General features: G+C 36.5%; 1 protein-coding gene across 5 annotated transcripts in view; it reads left to right on the plus strand.

Annotated features, from left to right (window-relative positions):
* DICER1 (dicer 1, ribonuclease III) overlaps positions 1 to 17,925 on the plus strand; it is a 67,271-nt gene that overhangs the window by 37,419 nt on the left and 11,927 nt on the right. For all 5 annotated transcript variants that reach the window (XM_035896000.1, XM_035896001.1, XM_009640504.2 and 2 more), the window contains exons 12-24: positions 427 to 669; positions 764 to 918; positions 2,173 to 2,305; positions 2,800 to 2,875; positions 4,003 to 4,142; positions 6,539 to 6,718; positions 7,436 to 7,649; positions 8,054 to 8,207; positions 10,370 to 10,552; positions 11,756 to 11,861; positions 11,959 to 12,134; positions 12,425 to 13,208; positions 14,640 to 14,795. In XM_035896000.1, coding sequence (XP_035751893.1) covers positions 427 to 669; positions 764 to 918; positions 2,173 to 2,305; positions 2,800 to 2,875; positions 4,003 to 4,142; positions 6,539 to 6,718; positions 7,436 to 7,649; positions 8,054 to 8,207; positions 10,370 to 10,552; positions 11,756 to 11,861; positions 11,959 to 12,134; positions 12,425 to 13,208; positions 14,640 to 14,795 — 2,700 coding nt within the window. The remainder of the gene's footprint in view (positions 1 to 426; positions 670 to 763; positions 919 to 2,172; positions 2,306 to 2,799; positions 2,876 to 4,002; positions 4,143 to 6,538; positions 6,719 to 7,435; positions 7,650 to 8,053; positions 8,208 to 10,369; positions 10,553 to 11,755; positions 11,862 to 11,958; positions 12,135 to 12,424; positions 13,209 to 14,639; positions 14,796 to 17,925) is intronic.

Here is a 17,925-nt window from a genome sequence, read left to right on the forward strand (position 1 = left end):
TAGTATTGTTTAGTAAATAGTATAAATATCAGAAGTACCAGCTCTAGAATGTGCTTCCCCCCCCCGATATTTCAGCCTCAGAAATGGTTGGAAAAGATGCTGTCCTGAAAGCAGCTTTTTTTTATGCTATAGCTGAAAAAATTGTAAATGAATAGGTGGGTTCCTCTCCATTGCCAGTGGCTGTAGTAGCTTCTTAGGCTCATGTAATGCCACGTACCAGATTTATTCCTAGAAATCTGCCTGTTCTGATAAGAAGTCCTGCTATGCTTCTGAAAGGACTTTTTGCAATAGTTTTATATCTGCATATTTAGGTCAGTGTTTGGAATGTCTGATCCACTCTCCTTGTTTTTGTTGGCTTTTGATGAATCTGATGATGGAAACCAGTCTTGGACTAATCTTTCAAATTTGTCTTCATTACTTTTGCAGGTTCTTAGAAAATTCCGTGCACATGAGACCAACTTACTTATTGCTACTAGTATTGTAGAAGAGGGTGTTGACATACCAAAATGCAACTTGGTAGTGCGTTTTGATTTGCCCACGGAGTACCGTTCCTATGTGCAGTCAAAAGGAAGAGCTAGAGCACCAATTTCCAATTACATCATGTTAGCAGATACCGACAAAATCAAAAGTTTTGAAGAAGATCTTAAAACATACAAAGCAATTGAGAAGGTATGAGGTCAAAGGAACGTGCCTGGTTTTGTTAAATTTATTGTAGTATTTTAAAGGAAAAATCTCTCATTCTGCTCTTTCTTGAAATGTTAAGATCCTGAGAAATAAATGCTCAAAATCTATCGATGCCAATGAAACCGAAACTGAACCCATTGTTGATGATGATGATGTGTTTCCACCCTATGTGTTGAGGCCAGATGAGAACAGTCCAAGAGTTACTATTAACACTGCTATTGGACACATAAATAGGTAAGAGGCATACTCACTTTTTGCTTCTTGTCTTTAAATAAAAAGTTTCTTAGTCTGTCTCGCAACATGGAAGCATAGACTGGGGCATTGTATGCATTTCCTCTTAGGAATCTGGTAGGATTTTCCCTCCTAAAGAAAGTGGGCACAGCAGTTTGAATGGATAGTTTGCTTTTTGTCTCTTTATCCTACAGAGGTTCTAGCTCTGATAATAAATTTACTGATATTGATTCCTGTTTAATTAAAAGCTGCCCTGAAAATACTCCTCTTCAAAATAGGTAGTAAGATTTTTTTTTTTGCTTTTGGCAAGCTAGCTTTAAAAAAAAAAAAAAGTAGCTTGTTAAAACTGTAGTAAAATCTTCCAGTTCTAATATTCACATTTGTAATAGAAATCTGTTGTCATGTTTAAAAAAAAAACAAACCAAAACATAGTAAGCAAGCTGAACATAGTAGAAGTCAACAATACAGTATGATACGCTTCTTAAGGGAGCTAGCCAATATCATCTTTGTAAGGCCATGGCAATTAGAGGAGGTCTTCAGTGACAGGAAAAGGTAAATGTTATGACACATCAAAAAAAGGCAAGGAAGAAGACCAGGAAGCTACAGACTGGTCAGTTTTGCCTTAGCCATATGGAATATTACAGACCAAATTCTCATGGAAGCTGTTTCCAGGCACGTAAAAGAAAAAAAATGGTTGGCAGCAGCCAACAGGAGTTTTATCGAGGACAGCTTTTTGCCTGACCAACCTTGTCTCCTGTGTAATGAAGTGCTTGCTTGACTATGAACGGAAGAAAAGCAGTGAATGTCATTTACTTAAGAAAGTTTTCAGTGCAATTGCCGCTGTACCTTAGTGGCCAAATTAATGATATGCAGACCATTTCAGTGGAATGCATGGTAAATAAAACCTGGTGAAGCAGTCAGATTCAGAGGGTGTAATACCGTGACACGTAGGAGGAATAGGACAGCAGTAAACTCAGGAGATTAAACAAGGACAAATCCAAACTGGGATGGAACAGCCCTGTGCACCATTACAACCTTAGAACCACCTTTCCAGAGGTCAGCTTTGTAGTAAAGGACTTGGAGGTCTTCTGCTTGGCAGTTAGTTGAACATCAGTCAGCAGCATACTCTTGCAGTGCTCAGTTTGGCCTGAAATCATCTTCTGTAGTGTTTACACCTGTAAGGCAAGACTCCATTGAAATGTCTTTAGGTTTCAATTTGCAGGTTTTGATGATTTGTAAAATGTTTTGTCAACTTAGGTACTGCGCTAGATTACCAAGTGATCCATTTACACACCTAGCTCCCAAGTGTAAAACCCGAGAACTACCTGATCATACGTTTTACTCTACTCTCTACCTGCCAATCAACTCACCTCTTCGAGCTTCAATTGTTGTAGGTATTTGGGGAAGGAAAAGCATAGAAATAAGTGAATTAAGTTGGTATAGATGTGTGTGCCTTTTTCTAGAATTAGTTTGTTTCATTGTTGTAATGCAAATGACATGATTTTCCTTTTCCTGTATTGTGCTCTGTATTTAGATCCCTGTTTGCATCTGTTATAATCTGTTTTCCAGCAGTTACTGTTTATTCCAAAGACAAAAATATTTAGAAGTCCTTCCCAGTGCCTTGTTTTTTCATGCACTTCTGTATCGGTTGTAGGAAAACATCCTTTATTGGTTTTGATCAATAGTATGTTGAGCTCAAAAGCTTGTAATTTTGGCTTCTGTGGAAAAATAACATAAGCCTGAATATCTTCACAAAACTCATCAATGTAACATTTTACAAAGTTTCGCTTACCTAATGTTTGTGTTAAATTAAACTGTTTGTAACATATAACAAGTAATGTGCTAATCAACCAAAGTTTTTAAGAAATATTTAAATGTTTATAGGGTCCTCCAATGAGTTGTGCGAGACTGGCTGAGAGAGTTGTAGCTCTTATTTGCTGTGAAAAACTGCACAAAATTGGTAAGAACTGGAAAAGCAACACCTCTTTGATAAAGAATATTTTATAATTGAGAAATTGAACATGGTATGGATGCTACGCATCTACATGCATTTCTACTATAGCCATCTACGATAGCTTCCTTTCTCTTGCCTTGTTTTGTGATATGATCATGTACTTACTGATTTTAGCTTGCACCTTGCAAGCTAAAGTTAAATTTTCCAGGGGAATCTTGTTATTTAACATATTTTTTCTTAAATAGCAAATGCAACGTTAATACGAGACACAGATTTTGACATTGAATACACTTAATAAAGGGGAAGGGAGTCTTGTTCTCTAGAAAATTTTGATTCCAGGTCAGGGACTACATCCTGCAACCAAAAAATAACTTGGTTTTTAAAGTGAATTGAAATGAATTAAAATATAACATACACAGCCCTAAATTTATTGTATTCTCTACTGTATCATAAGTCATGTTCCAAAAATAGGACATTGCAGGATTATTTCAGCTCTCTTGTCTCTAGTAAGTATAATGGAGCATATTGTTTATTGTGGAATGTTTTAAAGAGAATTCCATGCTATAGGTGCTTTGATGAAGTACAGAAATATTTATGTATCTTTTAAGCAAAAAAAATTTGTAGGTCTGGGGTTTGTATTTTTTTTTCTGTCTGAATTAAACCTTTTGATCACTGAATTCATACCAATAAATGTATCCAAGAATAACACTGTGATGGCTCAACTCAGTGTTGAGAGTGCACATTCAACAGTAGTAATTCCCTTTTTAGAATGATACAGAAATATAACTGTTCCCTCTTTCTTGGCAGAACTCCATGTGAGTGATTTTTAAATGAGTATTTCAGTCACTGCTTGTTTTTTATGAATAAAAAAGTTTGGTTTTATTTTATATTTTCATTATATAATTCAATTTTTTTATTAACATTTCATATATTTTTACTATAATTATTTTTGCTAAAAATTCAACCTTTATCACTCCCTCCCCAAAGTTACACTTTTGGAGCCTTGCAGTAATAAGTGTATTTTAAAAACTTAAGTATTTTCATGAGCAGTCATATCTACTACGTAGTATATGAAGGAACCAAGATTAGCTTGTTCGTAATGCTATTTCTTTAAACTCTTTCGTAATTTTCAGGTGAACTGGATGATCATTTGATGCCAGTTGGTAAAGAAACGGTTAAATATGAGGAGGAGCTTGATTTACATGATGAAGAAGAAACCAGTGTTCCAGGAAGGCCAGGGTCTACAAAACGGAGACAGTGCTATCCTAAAGCTGTTAGTATCACCCACTGCTGTCCACATCTCTGATCAAATGCTTTATGTACCAATAAGAGGACAAAATTGCTAACTCTTAATCTTATTTGTATAAGAATCTTTTACAGCAAGTCTTGCATTTATAGTGGAAATGTTTTGCAGTTTTAACTGTATGGAAACTTGCACTATTACCTGAATGAGCTTACGCAACCCTATGCTTTGGAAGCATGCCTGTAGTTCAAACAACATACGCTTTCTATAAAGCTTGTTTACTGTATTTGCCTAGAATAGGAATAACTGTGAGAAAAAAATTGTCCTGCACTAATAATCTGTAAAAACTTTAATTTCTCTGCTAAATATACTAGCGCAAAGGAGGAATTACTGCCTTTCTAGACAAATAATTAAGACTGAAGGAGATGCTTAGGGGTCAAAGTTATCTGCCAGGCACTAAACACAGAATTTTTTTTTTTTTTTTTTTTTGATGCTTAGTTTAGTTTGATGACTTTACTGGTTGAACACAAAATTTTATAATTTTTGTTTAAATCTTAGAATATCAAATAAGTATACTTTTAATATTTTTTACTTTTAAAATAGTTCTAAATATTATACCTCAAACACTAAAGGGGTCACATAAGATACTGTGCATTATTAACTTATCCATAGATCTGTTACAACAGGTTTCAGCCACATCAGTTTGGAGAATTGGACTTCTTAAATAGTATTTATGGGGGAAAGTCAAATACTTTAAAAGTGAGAGAAAATGGAGAAAAGAAGCTTTGTCAGAGTACTTTGCAACTACTTCAGGAACCTTCCTTCTTCCCCTGCAGTTGCTACATGTTCTGTCTAAGGTCCTTTGAATAGGACAGGTAACTCGTTCAGAATAGATTGCATGTGAGCTTCTGAAAATCTTTGCATTTCACAAAGAAACCGAGAGCCTTTGGTCACGTGTGGGAATGCCAGCAGGTACATTCACAGTAGTAGGCTACAGCGTACATTCACGTGCATTCACGTACATTCATGCAGTTGTACACTCGCATGCAGCCTCAGTTATGGTGATAGCTCGTAAGTAATTCCATTCTTGGCATCCTCCGCATGCCCCAATTTTATTAGTAGCTTAAATAATTGGTTATTAGGAAAGCTTAGGAAAGGATATCGTGGCATCACAGAGTATACGACAGAAGGTACGACAGATGAGAAAACCTTTTTCCTGCAATACTTCACAAACAGTTTGAATTTTTGCAAGTGCCCTTCTCAGTCCTCTTACCTCACTAGTGATTTTTGGAATAGGGGTGTCTTGTAAAATGCACGATTATGATATCTCTCATTCAGAGGAGTTGATTTGTCAAGTGATGCATCATTATTTCTTGGTTATTTCTTTAATACAGAATCCAAAAATACTTTCCCTTGCTTCTGTCCCAACTTTTCACATCTGGAAAAGAAGCTTTGGCAAATGTTTAAGGTCTGCAGAATCCTTTTGGGCTTAATATAGTTATTAAACTTATGAGTAATTTTCCATTAAGCCAAGGCCATAGTTTTGCTACAGTGTAACTTCAAAATCCAGGGCTACATGTGTTGCAGTTTAGTTTTAGACAAACAGGAGGATCATTTTTGAGACCTACAAAGTAATGAACTCCTACCAAAAATAAAGCATGGTTTCTTAAGATCTGTGACAAATATGAGCAGCAGAGTTAAAAGTGCTTGTGGCTGTTGTGAGTATTCACACCTGCAAGCTAGAATTCTTACTAGAAAACTTCTGTAGTGTAGTGCTTTGGCAAAGGGGCAGCGTATCGAATTTTGGTTGTGTGTTTGTCCCAAGTGTATAAAAACCATTTTTGATACATTTAAACAGTTCTGCAGGGGAAAGGAGTCTGTGTTAGTTCAGCCAAGCTTATCTGAAAATTGAATTACTGTGATCTAGGTTTTTTACTGTGCACACACGTTTTTCTTTTTCTTCCCTTTTTTTTTTTCTTTTTCCCCTTCTACTATTGAGGTCCAAAGACCTTGGACATAAAGTGTGCTCCACAGTTACTGGCTAAGTATGCAAATTGGCATCAAAACTTCAGTTACATTTATGGTGAAGTGCTGTCTGTGTTCTACAGTTAGACTTGCATTTCTAACACAGGGTGGATTCAGAGGAAGTTTAGGGATGTAATGGAAGTTGCCTCTTGGCAAATAGGAAGATCTGGGAGCATCATGCTCCCTTGATGTATCTCATGGCTGCCAGGCCAGGCTACTGACCAAATGTTTTTGCTTAAGAAAGAAAAAATTATTTAAGTCTAGATTAATTTTTTTTTTAATATCTCTCTATTTCAGCAATAAGTTTCAAAATAAACATGTGAAGGCTTGTTCAAAGAATAGTCTTTAGGTGAATGTTGCTGATTTTTATCATGTTAATGTTTCTTTTTTTTGATTTTTAGATTCCAGAATGTTTGAGGGATAGTTATCCCAAACCTGATCAGCCCTGTTACCTGTATGTAATAGGAATGGTATTAACAACTCCTCTACCTGATGAGCTCAACTTCAGGAGACGAAAGCTATATCCTCCTGAGGATACAACAAGATGTTTTGGCATATTGACAGCTAAACCTATACCTCAGGTAATGAATCTGGTTCCTTTCCTTATTCTACAAGTCTTACAACCTGTAATTTTCCACTTATTCCCCACCCCCAGACTGAAGAGTTGGAAATGACCGTAAGTGCTGCTTGTTTGAGGTAACCTCCAGAAAATACAATTTTTTACGATTTTTTTTTTTATTGTTTTGCAGTGGCAAATTCAAAATGTTCCTTCTTTTTTGTATGAAGTATGATAGGAGTGGCGTGTCACCTACAAAGATGGCCTGCAGCGCTACCTTATCTATATGAAAGCTATGTTAACAAGTCCTCTCAGCATTCCTAGTCTGCAGCAGCAGAAAAAAGTAGGCCACGTTAATTGAAATTGGCACCTCTTGCCTAGGAAAATTTTCGATAGAAAGGCACTTTCTGTGTATGAGATTCAGCTGAGGAATATTGCTGGTTTTCACATTTCTTCCTCCATAATGGAAAAGACTTCCGTTTTTACTTGATCTTGTTTATATAGAGAACTGTAAAGCACAAGGATAACTATTTAAAAAAAACCAAACAGTCATTCATTAAGCCTTCAAAGTCTCATATAATTGAAGGTCATCAAAGGTCAACATTCTGATCCAGTTTGATCTGGTTTGCTGTGGGGTCAGGCAAGCTCTAACCTCAGCACCTGAACTAAACAACCAATACTCTGTAGAGGAATCCTACGCTGGGTTTTCTGTATTGATTTATTTTGTTTTTTTCTTATTTAGATTCCTCACTTTCCTGTGTATACTCGCTCTGGAGAGGTTACAATATCTATTGAGCTTAAGAAATCTGGTTTTACGTTGTCTCTGCAAATGCTTGAGCTGATAACACGACTCCACCAGTATATTTTTTCACATATTCTTCGTCTTGAGAAACCTGCACTAGAGTTCAAACCCACAGAAGCTGATTCAGCCTATTGTGTTCTACCTCTTAATGTTGGTAAGAACAGAGCTCTTGTTTTTTAACTAATCACTTTGAATTCCTTTAGCAACATGTTTGTTAAGATTTATGTTAAATTTCAGGTGTTAGCTGTAGAAATAATACTGTACGCGGTGGTATGAAAATTTGTCCGTTGTATTTTTATTGCTCCTTCACAATTCCAAATTAGTTTTAACTTGGTGATGTGAGTTGATTTATGGTAGGTTTCAGCTGACTCCATAGTAGGTTTCAGCTGGCTCTATAATGGTCTAAAACTGTATATATGTCTCCTTTGAAATTTTTTTGAGATAATGAAATATATGTATAGAATAAGAAAGAAGAATTTGTAATTTACAACATCCCAGAAAAGCTCAGCCTGGAAAACTCTCCCCTGAATAACTGAGTTATGCATTTTCCTTTTTAAGTTGATGACTCCAGCACTTTGGACATTGACTTTAAGTTTATGGAAGACATTGAGAAATCTGAGGCGCGTACAGGCATTCCCAGTACACAATATACAAAAGAAATGCCTTTTATTTTCAAGTTAGAAGATTACCAGGATGCAGTTATCATTCCACGGTGAGTACCGTATACATGCTTTAGGTATGGACCTATTGTATTTATACAAATGGTTGAACACTTGAATACAGGGATGTTAGTATCCACAACAGAATAGCTTGCAATAAATGTATGCTATTTATCTGAAGGTATCTGGTGGTGTCTCAAATAATTTAAAGATATTTTTTAGTCAGTAGTTAATCTTGTGAAGTAGGATTTAAATGTTTAGGCCTCCCAAGATTCATTACTTTTTTACTAGGAATAGTAGGATTCACCACTAAACTTACATAGTATTCTGATAAAATGTTACAACTTCATTAAGAACTGTCCTACTGAAACCAATATTTGGAAGATTGAGTGGGATTCCTGTCTCTGATTACTGCTTATTCATGCCAAAGGCCTGCTAAAGGAAGATATGCTAATAGTAGTTGGAAAAACTAGCAAGTGAAAAAGACCCGTTAAAAGAATCTTTCTGTTGGGTGCTATTTAGAGGAGAAATTTACATCATTTTATGTGCTGGATATGCAAAGGTTCTCCAGAATTGGTAGGTTTTGTGGAGACTTAATTAGTCCTGATGTCATGATGTGAAAAAAGAAAATTGACTGGCTTGTGCTTGTACCTAATATATTGTAAACAACAGTATGGAAGATAAATATCAGTACTCTGGTTTGGCCTTATCTGTGTTAAACTTTTTTTCTTCCTTTAAATGTCTTCCTACCTGCTTTGATGACTACTGTGGTAAAAATGCTAGTGTAAAAAAGTGATGACAGACCACGTCTGTGTATAAGCATTACTTCATCGTGATCAGAGTTAACACCATAGAGGTAGCTCCTAGGTGGTGTGAATTAGCACAGTTGCTGGACTTCAGTGAAGCTATGGTATTTCACCTTTCTGAAGATCGGGCCAAAAAAAACCCTTTTTTTCTTTTTTGATTGGGAGTGGGCCTGGGGTAGGTAGGTGGCTGAGCACATCTTTTATGAGAATTATTACTTGCCCTCTGATATGATAATGTTCAGGTTTGGGAGAAGCCCAGAATTTTTACCCTTGTTTCATACATTAAGAAATCTCAGAATTTCAAGTACTTCTGTTTTCAGTCAACATAAAAATTATGGAAATACGTGCTTGCCATTCTCTGTCCTGCTTGGTTGTAAGCTCCTCAGGGGAAGCATAATACAGTGACACTATATTGGTACAGTTCTAATTGAATTTTTCAGAATAGGCATGGTTGTGAATAAGATAAGAAATAAGGATTTCCTGAAAGTTCCTTTGACCAGCACATTCTTCAGTAAAGAAGTTCAGACAGCCTGGGAATATGGTTTTCTTGATTATTCCTCTTTGGAAGAAAGCTAAGATGACTCATTAATAGTGTGGTAATTTTATTTAGCAGTGTCCATTTACATATTTGAGTAGAAGCTTAAAATGATAAATGCAGGAGATCAAAGTATGAAATAAGCTAATATGCAAATCTAAATATTGAATGCTGATTTCATGGGGGTTTTTATTATTATTATTTTCCTGTGCATGTTTATCACCATAGTATCCAGTGATCACAATGGTATCACAATAAAGGTGTTGCAGCATTCTGGCTTTATTTTTCTAACATTCTGCTGGTATTACACAAATTGCATTGTCCTTGGAAGGCTTGTGAATTTACCTTACTAGGTATTTGGGGTTTTGTATTTTAACTTTATTTTGGAGGTCGACTTGGTTAAAATGCCAGTTTAGATGTACTAATACAATCTTTTTATGCAGTAGAATTCTATTTCTGTTTATTGTAGCACATAGAAGACTAGACATTAAAAAGTCAAATTATCAAGTTTAATCATTAGCTGTGTGAAATTAAGAAATTATCATTTGGAGATTACTCTTGGAGATTGTTGTTCTTGATTTTGTATGAGATATTGAAAACATAAATCCTGCATTTAATTTAAATGTTTCTGTAGAGGGAATTCTGTAGGTTATAGATTGACTTTATTTTTCTGTATCTTATAGCACATTTCTCATTTAGTTATTTGAGTTAGCTAAACAAATGGTTTCTACAAAAGAACCCCGCCAAGCAAAAACCTCAAGTGAGCTTTTTAATGGTTTATCATCCGACCACATTAGAACATGAAGAACTTAGGCTCAGAGTAAAGCTTGTGCTATAACATATGCCAAAGTATTTATGGTTTCTTTTTTTTTAGGTATCGAAATTTTGATCAGCCTCATCGATTCTATGTAGCTGATGTATACACTGATCTTACTCCACTCAGTAAATTCCCTTCCCCTGAATATGAAACTTTTGCTGAATATTATAAAACAAAGTATAATCTTGACCTGACCAATCTCAACCAGCCACTGCTGGATGTGGACCACACATCTTCAAGGTAACAACAGTCATATTTGTGTCTGATGTTTGTAGTTTGACAATAAAGTGCCTTTTTTTTAATTATGGGATAAAGCTGAGGGCTTATGTTTTCCAAAATAATTACTGATTTTTTTCTTAAGGGGTACTTATGTTATAAGTATGTTATAAGTGGATAAGGAACTGGCTGGATGGTCGCATCCAGAGGGTAGTGGTCAATGGCTCGATGTCCGGATGGAGATCGGTGACGAGTGGTGTCCCTCAGGGGTCCGTACTGGGACCGGTGCTCTTTAACATCTTCATCAATGACTTAGACAGCGAGATCGAGTGCACCCTCAGCAAGTTTGCGGATGACACCAAGCTGAGTGGTGCGGTTGACACACCAGAAGGAAGGGATGTCATCCAAAGAGACCTGGACAGGCTAGAGAGGTGGGCCTGTGTGAACCTCATGAGGTTCAACAAGGCCAAGTGCAAGGTCCTGCACCTGGGTTGGGGTAACCCCCAGTATCAATACAGTCTGGGGGAAGAAAGGATCTGGAGTACTGCGTCCAGCTCTGGAGCCCTCAGCACAAGAAGGACATGGAACTGTTGGAACGGGTCCAGAGGAGGGCTACAAAAATGATCCGAGGGCTGGAGCACCTCTCCTATGAGGACAGGCTGAGAGAGTTGGGCTTGTTCAGTCTGGAGAAAAGGAGGCTACGGGGAGACCTGATTGCGGCCTTCCAGTACCTAAAGGGGGCCTATAGGAAAGATGGGGAACGTCTTTTTAGTAGGGCCAGCTGTGTTAGGACAAGGGGAAATGGTTTTAAACTAGAACAGGGTAGGTTCAGGCTAGAGGTAAGGAAGAAATTTTTTACAATGAGGGTGGTAAAACACTGGAACAGGTTGCCCAGAGAGGTAGTGGAGGCCCCATCCCTGGGAACATTCAAGGCCAGGTTGGATGGGGCTCTGAGCAATCTGATCTAGTTAGCAGTGTCCCTGCTCACTGCAGGGGCTTGGACTAGATGACCACTAGTGGTCCCTTCCAACCCTAAACATTCTATGATTCTATGATTCTATGATAACAACTGTAACCTGGGTCCATTTTTTTCCAGAGATAACTGTGCTGTCACTTCACAATACAGTACAGTTGAATACTATGAATAAGTCATCACTTTAGAAAGTTTAGGCTGGTAAGTTCTATTCATTAAGTAGTTACATTAAAGTATTTTCACATGCTTTTTAGACTTAATCTTTTGACTCCTCGCCATTTGAATCAGAAGGGGAAAGCACTTCCACTAAGCAGTGCTGAGAAGAGGAAAGCAAAGTGGGAAAGTTTGCAGAATAAGCAGGTAAAATAGAAGTATCAAATTCAAGTTGCCTCTCTCTTAACAATGATCTGACAGCTACCTTTATGGGTAAACTTTTCTTCCCCTCTCCTCTCCCCAGATACTGGTTCCAGAGCTCTGTGCTATACATCCTATTCCAGCATCATTGTGGAGAAAAGCAGTTTGCCTACCCAGCATACTTTACCGCCTACACTGCCTTTTGACAGCAGAGGAACTAAGAGCTCAAACAGCCACTGATGCTGGTGTAGGCGTTAAATCACTTCCTGCAGATTTCAGGCATGTATTTTTTCAATATGTGTTTTTCAATATGATATCTGACCTCTTTGGAAAACAAGGTGAAAACTTAACCATTACTGCATGAATTTAAAACTGATACACTTTGTTTAACTCATGTTGGTTTTCAGTGAAATATAGTTTAAAAAGACTTGTGAGTGGTGAAGTTAGATGCTGCAGTCACTGTTCTTTTCAGAAGAACGTGGCTTTCTTTAAACATGTATGTGCATATAGAGTCTCCTTGTCTTTTGATAATATCTTTTTGTTAACAAAATCCACGTGTATCTTTACAGATATCCTAACTTGGACTTCGGATGGAAAAAGTCTATTGACAGCAAATCCTTCATCTCTATTCCTAACTCTTCTTTAGTAGAGAATGAAATTTACTGTAAGCACAGCACAATTGTAGTCCCTGAAAATGCTGCACATCAAGGTGCTAATAGAACCTCTTCTGCAGAAAACCATGACCAAATGTCTGTGAGTTACAGAACATTGCTCAATGAGTCACCCAGTAAACTCCAAATTGATGTCTCGGCAGAACTTGCAGCAATTAATGGTGTTTCTTATAATAAAAATCTTGCCAATGGCAATTGTGATTTAGTTAACAGAGACTTTTGCCAAGGAAATCAGCTGAATTACTGCAGGCAGGAAATACCTGTACAACCAACTACCTCATATCCCATTCAGAATTTATACAGCAGTGAGAACCAGCCCAAGCCCAGCAATGAATGTACTCTACTGAGTAATAAATACCTTGATGGAAATGCTAACAGATCTACCTCAGATGGATGCCCCAAAATGGCAGTGACCACCAGTACTTCAAAAGCTATTAATCTTTTAAAAGACAGAGCAGATTCTGAAAAGAACCCTTCCAGTGGGTACTCCTCAAAAACTCTCGGTCCTAATCCTGGTCTCATTCTTCAAGCTTTGACTCTTTCAAATGCTAGTGATGGATTTAATCTGGAACGGCTAGAAATGCTTGGTGATTCATTTTTAAAGCATGCCATCACTACATACTTGTTTTGCACTTACCCTGATGCTCATGAGGGACGGCTGTCATATATGAGAAGCAAAAAGGTAAGTAGTAACAATACAGTGATACTATGTAAAAGGCATGCTGTAACAAGCCATATATATATAAATTTCACTAGAAGATTGAATGGCAGCAGGTTGATTTAATTCCACAGCTTTACTGGTTATACATTGGGTAGCATGCATGTTAGGAATAAAAATACAGGACTACAGGGTTAATGTTGCCACAACTGTGATTGATTGAAACTGTTTTCTACAGTTCATTTTGAAATCTAAACCAGCTGATTACCAGCCTAAGGAAGGACAGAACTGAACAGAACTAAAAGTTCTGGGTTAGTGAGGATGTTTTGTGGACTCAACATGAGAGCTGTATTGACTAGAAACTCTTTAACAGGAATGCTTGAACGAAAGCTTGAGAATAGCACAGAGCCTTCGGTTGTAGCTTTATTTGACCTTTCCTTTGTTTCCTCAGTAAGTTACTTTCCTTGAAAACTTTTAGTGTGATCTTACAGGAACACTAAAAATGAACCAACAAAAAATCTTACAGAACTGCTGCATCAAAACTTTTGAAAGTATTTTAAAGTAAATGTAAACAGTAGTGGGCAGAGTCTTCAGTTCTACTGCTGCTGTTTTTAAATTCTGAAACAATCAATTGTGAAAGTTTGTTTTGTTTGGGTTTTTTTACCTACTTAATGTGACAACTTGAATTAAATGTTAAGGATTTGATTGTCTACCTCTAATGAAATGCATCACTCCAAGAATTAAATGAGTAGTTTAATCTTGGAAAGTAAGGAGGGCTAAATAAATTGCACAGTAAAAATAAAAGAAGTGATTGAATATTCAAGTTCAAATTTCAAGACTTGAAACATGGAAAAATGTGTTTAAAATGAGAAACAAAGATCAGAAGTTGATAGTGAAAAAAGAAAAGGAAGTGTGTTTGTGTATGTGAGAGTGCTTTTTTCCCTTCCCTTTAAAATATTTAAAAGAATTTTAGAGGCTATCAAAATAACATCTGGATTATGATTTAATAAGATTTGTTATCCGGAACTGTTTTAACACTTTCTACTGCCAAGGTTTAGGTCAATCTACCCATAATAGCAATCATTTTTCATTCCAAATCTAGGCTGGATGTTGGTTATTAATACTGGTAATTAATGACTCTCCTACAGTTTATATTTACTCTTACTTTAAAAGTAGCAATGGTTTTGTTTTGCAAAGAGAATTTAATCAATCAGATTTCTGTAACTGAAATTGTCACACCTAATAGGCTTAGCCTTAAAAAAAAAAGTAAAAAATCTGTACCTCGCTGTGAATTGGTCGTACTTTATTAAGAAAGCTGAACTTCCATTGGAGAACTAGAGAAATGCATAATAGTACAAGATCTGGCTGGACATGTAAAATTGTTTTGCTCCTTTTGCATTTTAACCTTTTGCGTAGATCTATGTCCAGAGGTTTATCAGAATGTTTTTCTTGAAGGTCAGCAACTGTAACTTGTATCGCCTTGGAAAAAAGAAAGGACTGCCTAGTCGTATGGTGGTATCGATTTTTGATCCCCCGGTCAACTGGCTTCCTCCTGGTTACATAGTAAACCAGGACAAGAGCAACACCGATAAGTGGGAGAAAGATGAAATGGTAAGACTTTATTTAACTATGTTGAGGAATAATTATTCACGTGTCTGTATTCTCTCACCCCTACCTCGAAGATACTTTGGTATGTTTTCAGGAAAAAAAAAAAGTAAATCTCCGTCTTTGTTTCCTTTCTAAAACTTCACTATAACCTATGGAAAGTGAGAGGAAAACTGATCCTGAATAGAACCTAAAGTAAGGAAATTTACTGAGTATCATCCAGTAATGAGTATATCTTAACAGAAAAGCAGAAAAGAAACACTTTTTTTGCTTGTAGTTAGCATACTTTCAGGAGTTTTTCTGAATTTTCTCTTGCAAATTATAATTACTGGTTTTGCTGTAATACGTATAGGCAGAAGACTGTCTGCTTTTTAGTAAATAATGAGTTCACCTTTAGAGAATATATGAAAAGGAGTGCTGTTTTTCATAGTGCTGAGGCAGAAAGAAGATTAGAACTGACTTGAGAAAATGTTCAGTGTTGGTTGCTGTTGGCTACACCATGTGTTTGGCTGAGAGCTACTGCTCGTCCACAATACAGTGATGGCTTAGACACCCTCTCTGTCACCACAAGCTTCAGAATGACAAATCTTAATGAGGAACAATTAAAATTATTTTCAGACTAAACTCATTGTATGTTGAGAGTAAAAGTGCATGTATAAGAGGTATCACTTCCCCACAGCAGTCAGTAATGTAATCTTTTAAGTGTTTGAGATCAGTTTGGAGGTTGGGGGAAGAGGTGGAGGGATTTTTTTTCTTTTTCTGAATTCTGGAGATCACACTTGGGATTGTAGAACCACCAGAGGGCATATGAGAGGACTGTTAGGTCGGTGTACTGTGCAAATGAATGTTTATTGCAGAATAAAACAACCTGATTATTGTAGTTCTGTATTGTGCCAGGACTTAATTTCAAAGAGACTTACTGCTATACCTTTCTAAAAATAAAATAGCGCATTTGGGACAAGGGCTAATAATTGCTTTTAAAAAGCTTTCAGTTCTCCATAACTTTTCAGTGGCCTCTTCCTCTTTGCTAGTCACTGTTTATTTGTGAGTAAAACACAGTTTCAGACCAAAATGCAGTGATGCAACTGAGAAGTGTGGGTTTTATGCCAAGTAGGTGTTTTGTTTTCTTGGATGTAGATTTCATTCTCCATCCATGGGGGTGATGGTCTATGATTTGGGACTAGAAGTCTCATATCATGACAAATTATTACTAAAACATCCTAGCCAAATACTGATTTGTGTGTGTTACCAAGCTTTATTAACGAGGATATTCTTCCTTTCTTCATTTGATCAAGTAGCTGATTTCAAAAAGCATGAAAAACCCCCCACTTGACATGTATTTCTCTTCAGCTTGTAAGTGGCAATAACTTACTCAAAATCAATCAGGTATTCTTTAAGAAAAGGTTCCTTCTTCTTGGGTTCATTGTTGATTTATTTTTGAAATGCTGTCTAATGATGAAAAACATAAACTGTCAGAATTGCTTCCTGGCTCCTTTACTTACTGTTTATTCTCATCAGTTAGAATTTTACTTTTTTTTTTTTATACAAGAAGCAGTGTGCAGACAACGTTAGGGTAGTTCATGTAGCTGTCCTGCTAATTAAAATTAATTTTATTTTAAGAAACTTGTGAATTAAATTGTAGTAAAAATTAAATTATAATTTTTTAAATCTTTCTGAAAACAGACACTGAAATCTGTTTTGAATCGTCCATATAGACATGTCTTACTCAGAGAGTGTATTTTTATTTCAGTGACAGATACGACAAGTGGTGTGTGACAAGAAAAAATCAGTACTAGCTCTAGTTAGGACTGGTTAAATTAGTCTTATTATGAGCATTGCGCTGCTATGAGTATCCAAAATAATGATTTAAAATTAAATTTTGCAATCTCTTTTTTGTCAATTAAAGTTACAGAATTCCCTGCTCTGTATATATATGTGAGATGGGTAATTGCAGCAGCAGACATTCTTTTGGCAAAATGTCTAAACTATGAATTTCTATAGCAACTTTTTTTTTTCTTCTCCTCATTACTAAACCTGACTAAGCCTGCTCCATCCTGATGAGGAATGTTGTGATCTGTTTGATCCTAGATGGTTTCAGGTGCTACCTAGTGCACCTTACAGCTGCCATCCACCCACACCTCTTGAGGGTTTTGCATTTGGCCCAAAGGGAGAGGTCCCCAGTGGTACCATCTGGTTCACAGATTTGCAGAACTGAGTGACTGAGACCTACAATATGACATACACAGATTGGGGGCAGATATAGGCTGTTCCACTTGATTCAAAATGGTGTTGGCTTTCAGGACCCGATCCAGAAAAGCACTTTGAATCTGATCTTGCTCCTATCAAATTCAGTGGCAGAATTCCCACTGACATCAGTGATGCTGGGTTGAGTCTGTGAATAGTCCTTTTGATGTTAGGAAGACTACTTGTGCGTTTAGCTAATATGTTAAGTGCTTTCCTGGATTAGGGCCATGGCAAATTGTACAGCGCTGTATAGCTTGGGCATATTTGTGTTCAACTTATAATTTACATCAATCCATACCAATTTGCTCAATATGAGCAGGGAAAAGACATGAGACATCATTAGCCTTACTGTTGTGGGTATGTATGTAAGTATTAGAAAATTGGTGACAACTTTAACTTTTCTTTTCATTTGTTAAGGCTGTAAGTATAGCCTGAAAAAAACCCCAGCACTTTAAACAAATATGTGCTTGTTTAAAGGATAGGATTAATACTAGTTGCCTTTGCATTGAGTTATTATCCTACCTCACGATTTAATGTGTATGTTAATATTCAGTTTAAAAACAAACAACAAAAACCTGTATTACAGGAGTGTGCCATTTTTTTCTGCTCTTCCATTTTAAGACCTGCTATACTGAAATCCTGGTAATATTAATGGAAGACAAACGGGAGAGATTTAATATTTGTTAAAATTAAGAACCACAGTACAATTTAATAATTTCTTACACAACCAAAAATTGACCTATATCTAATGTCTAATAAGCAACAAGATCACATCCTGAATCCCCAACGCATGCAGTCAAGACTGTCACCCTCATAAGCATTAGATTCTTGCCAACTAACTGGTATTAGACTCTCATTTTTGATCTCTAATATAAAAATCACCTACATCGAT

Source organism: Egretta garzetta, unplaced genomic scaffold (genome assembly GCF_000687185.1).
Source record: "Egretta garzetta isolate BGI_Z169 unplaced genomic scaffold, ASM68718v1 scaffold206, whole genome shotgun sequence".
Classification (NCBI taxonomy): Eukaryota; Metazoa; Chordata; class Aves; order Pelecaniformes; family Ardeidae; genus Egretta; species Egretta garzetta.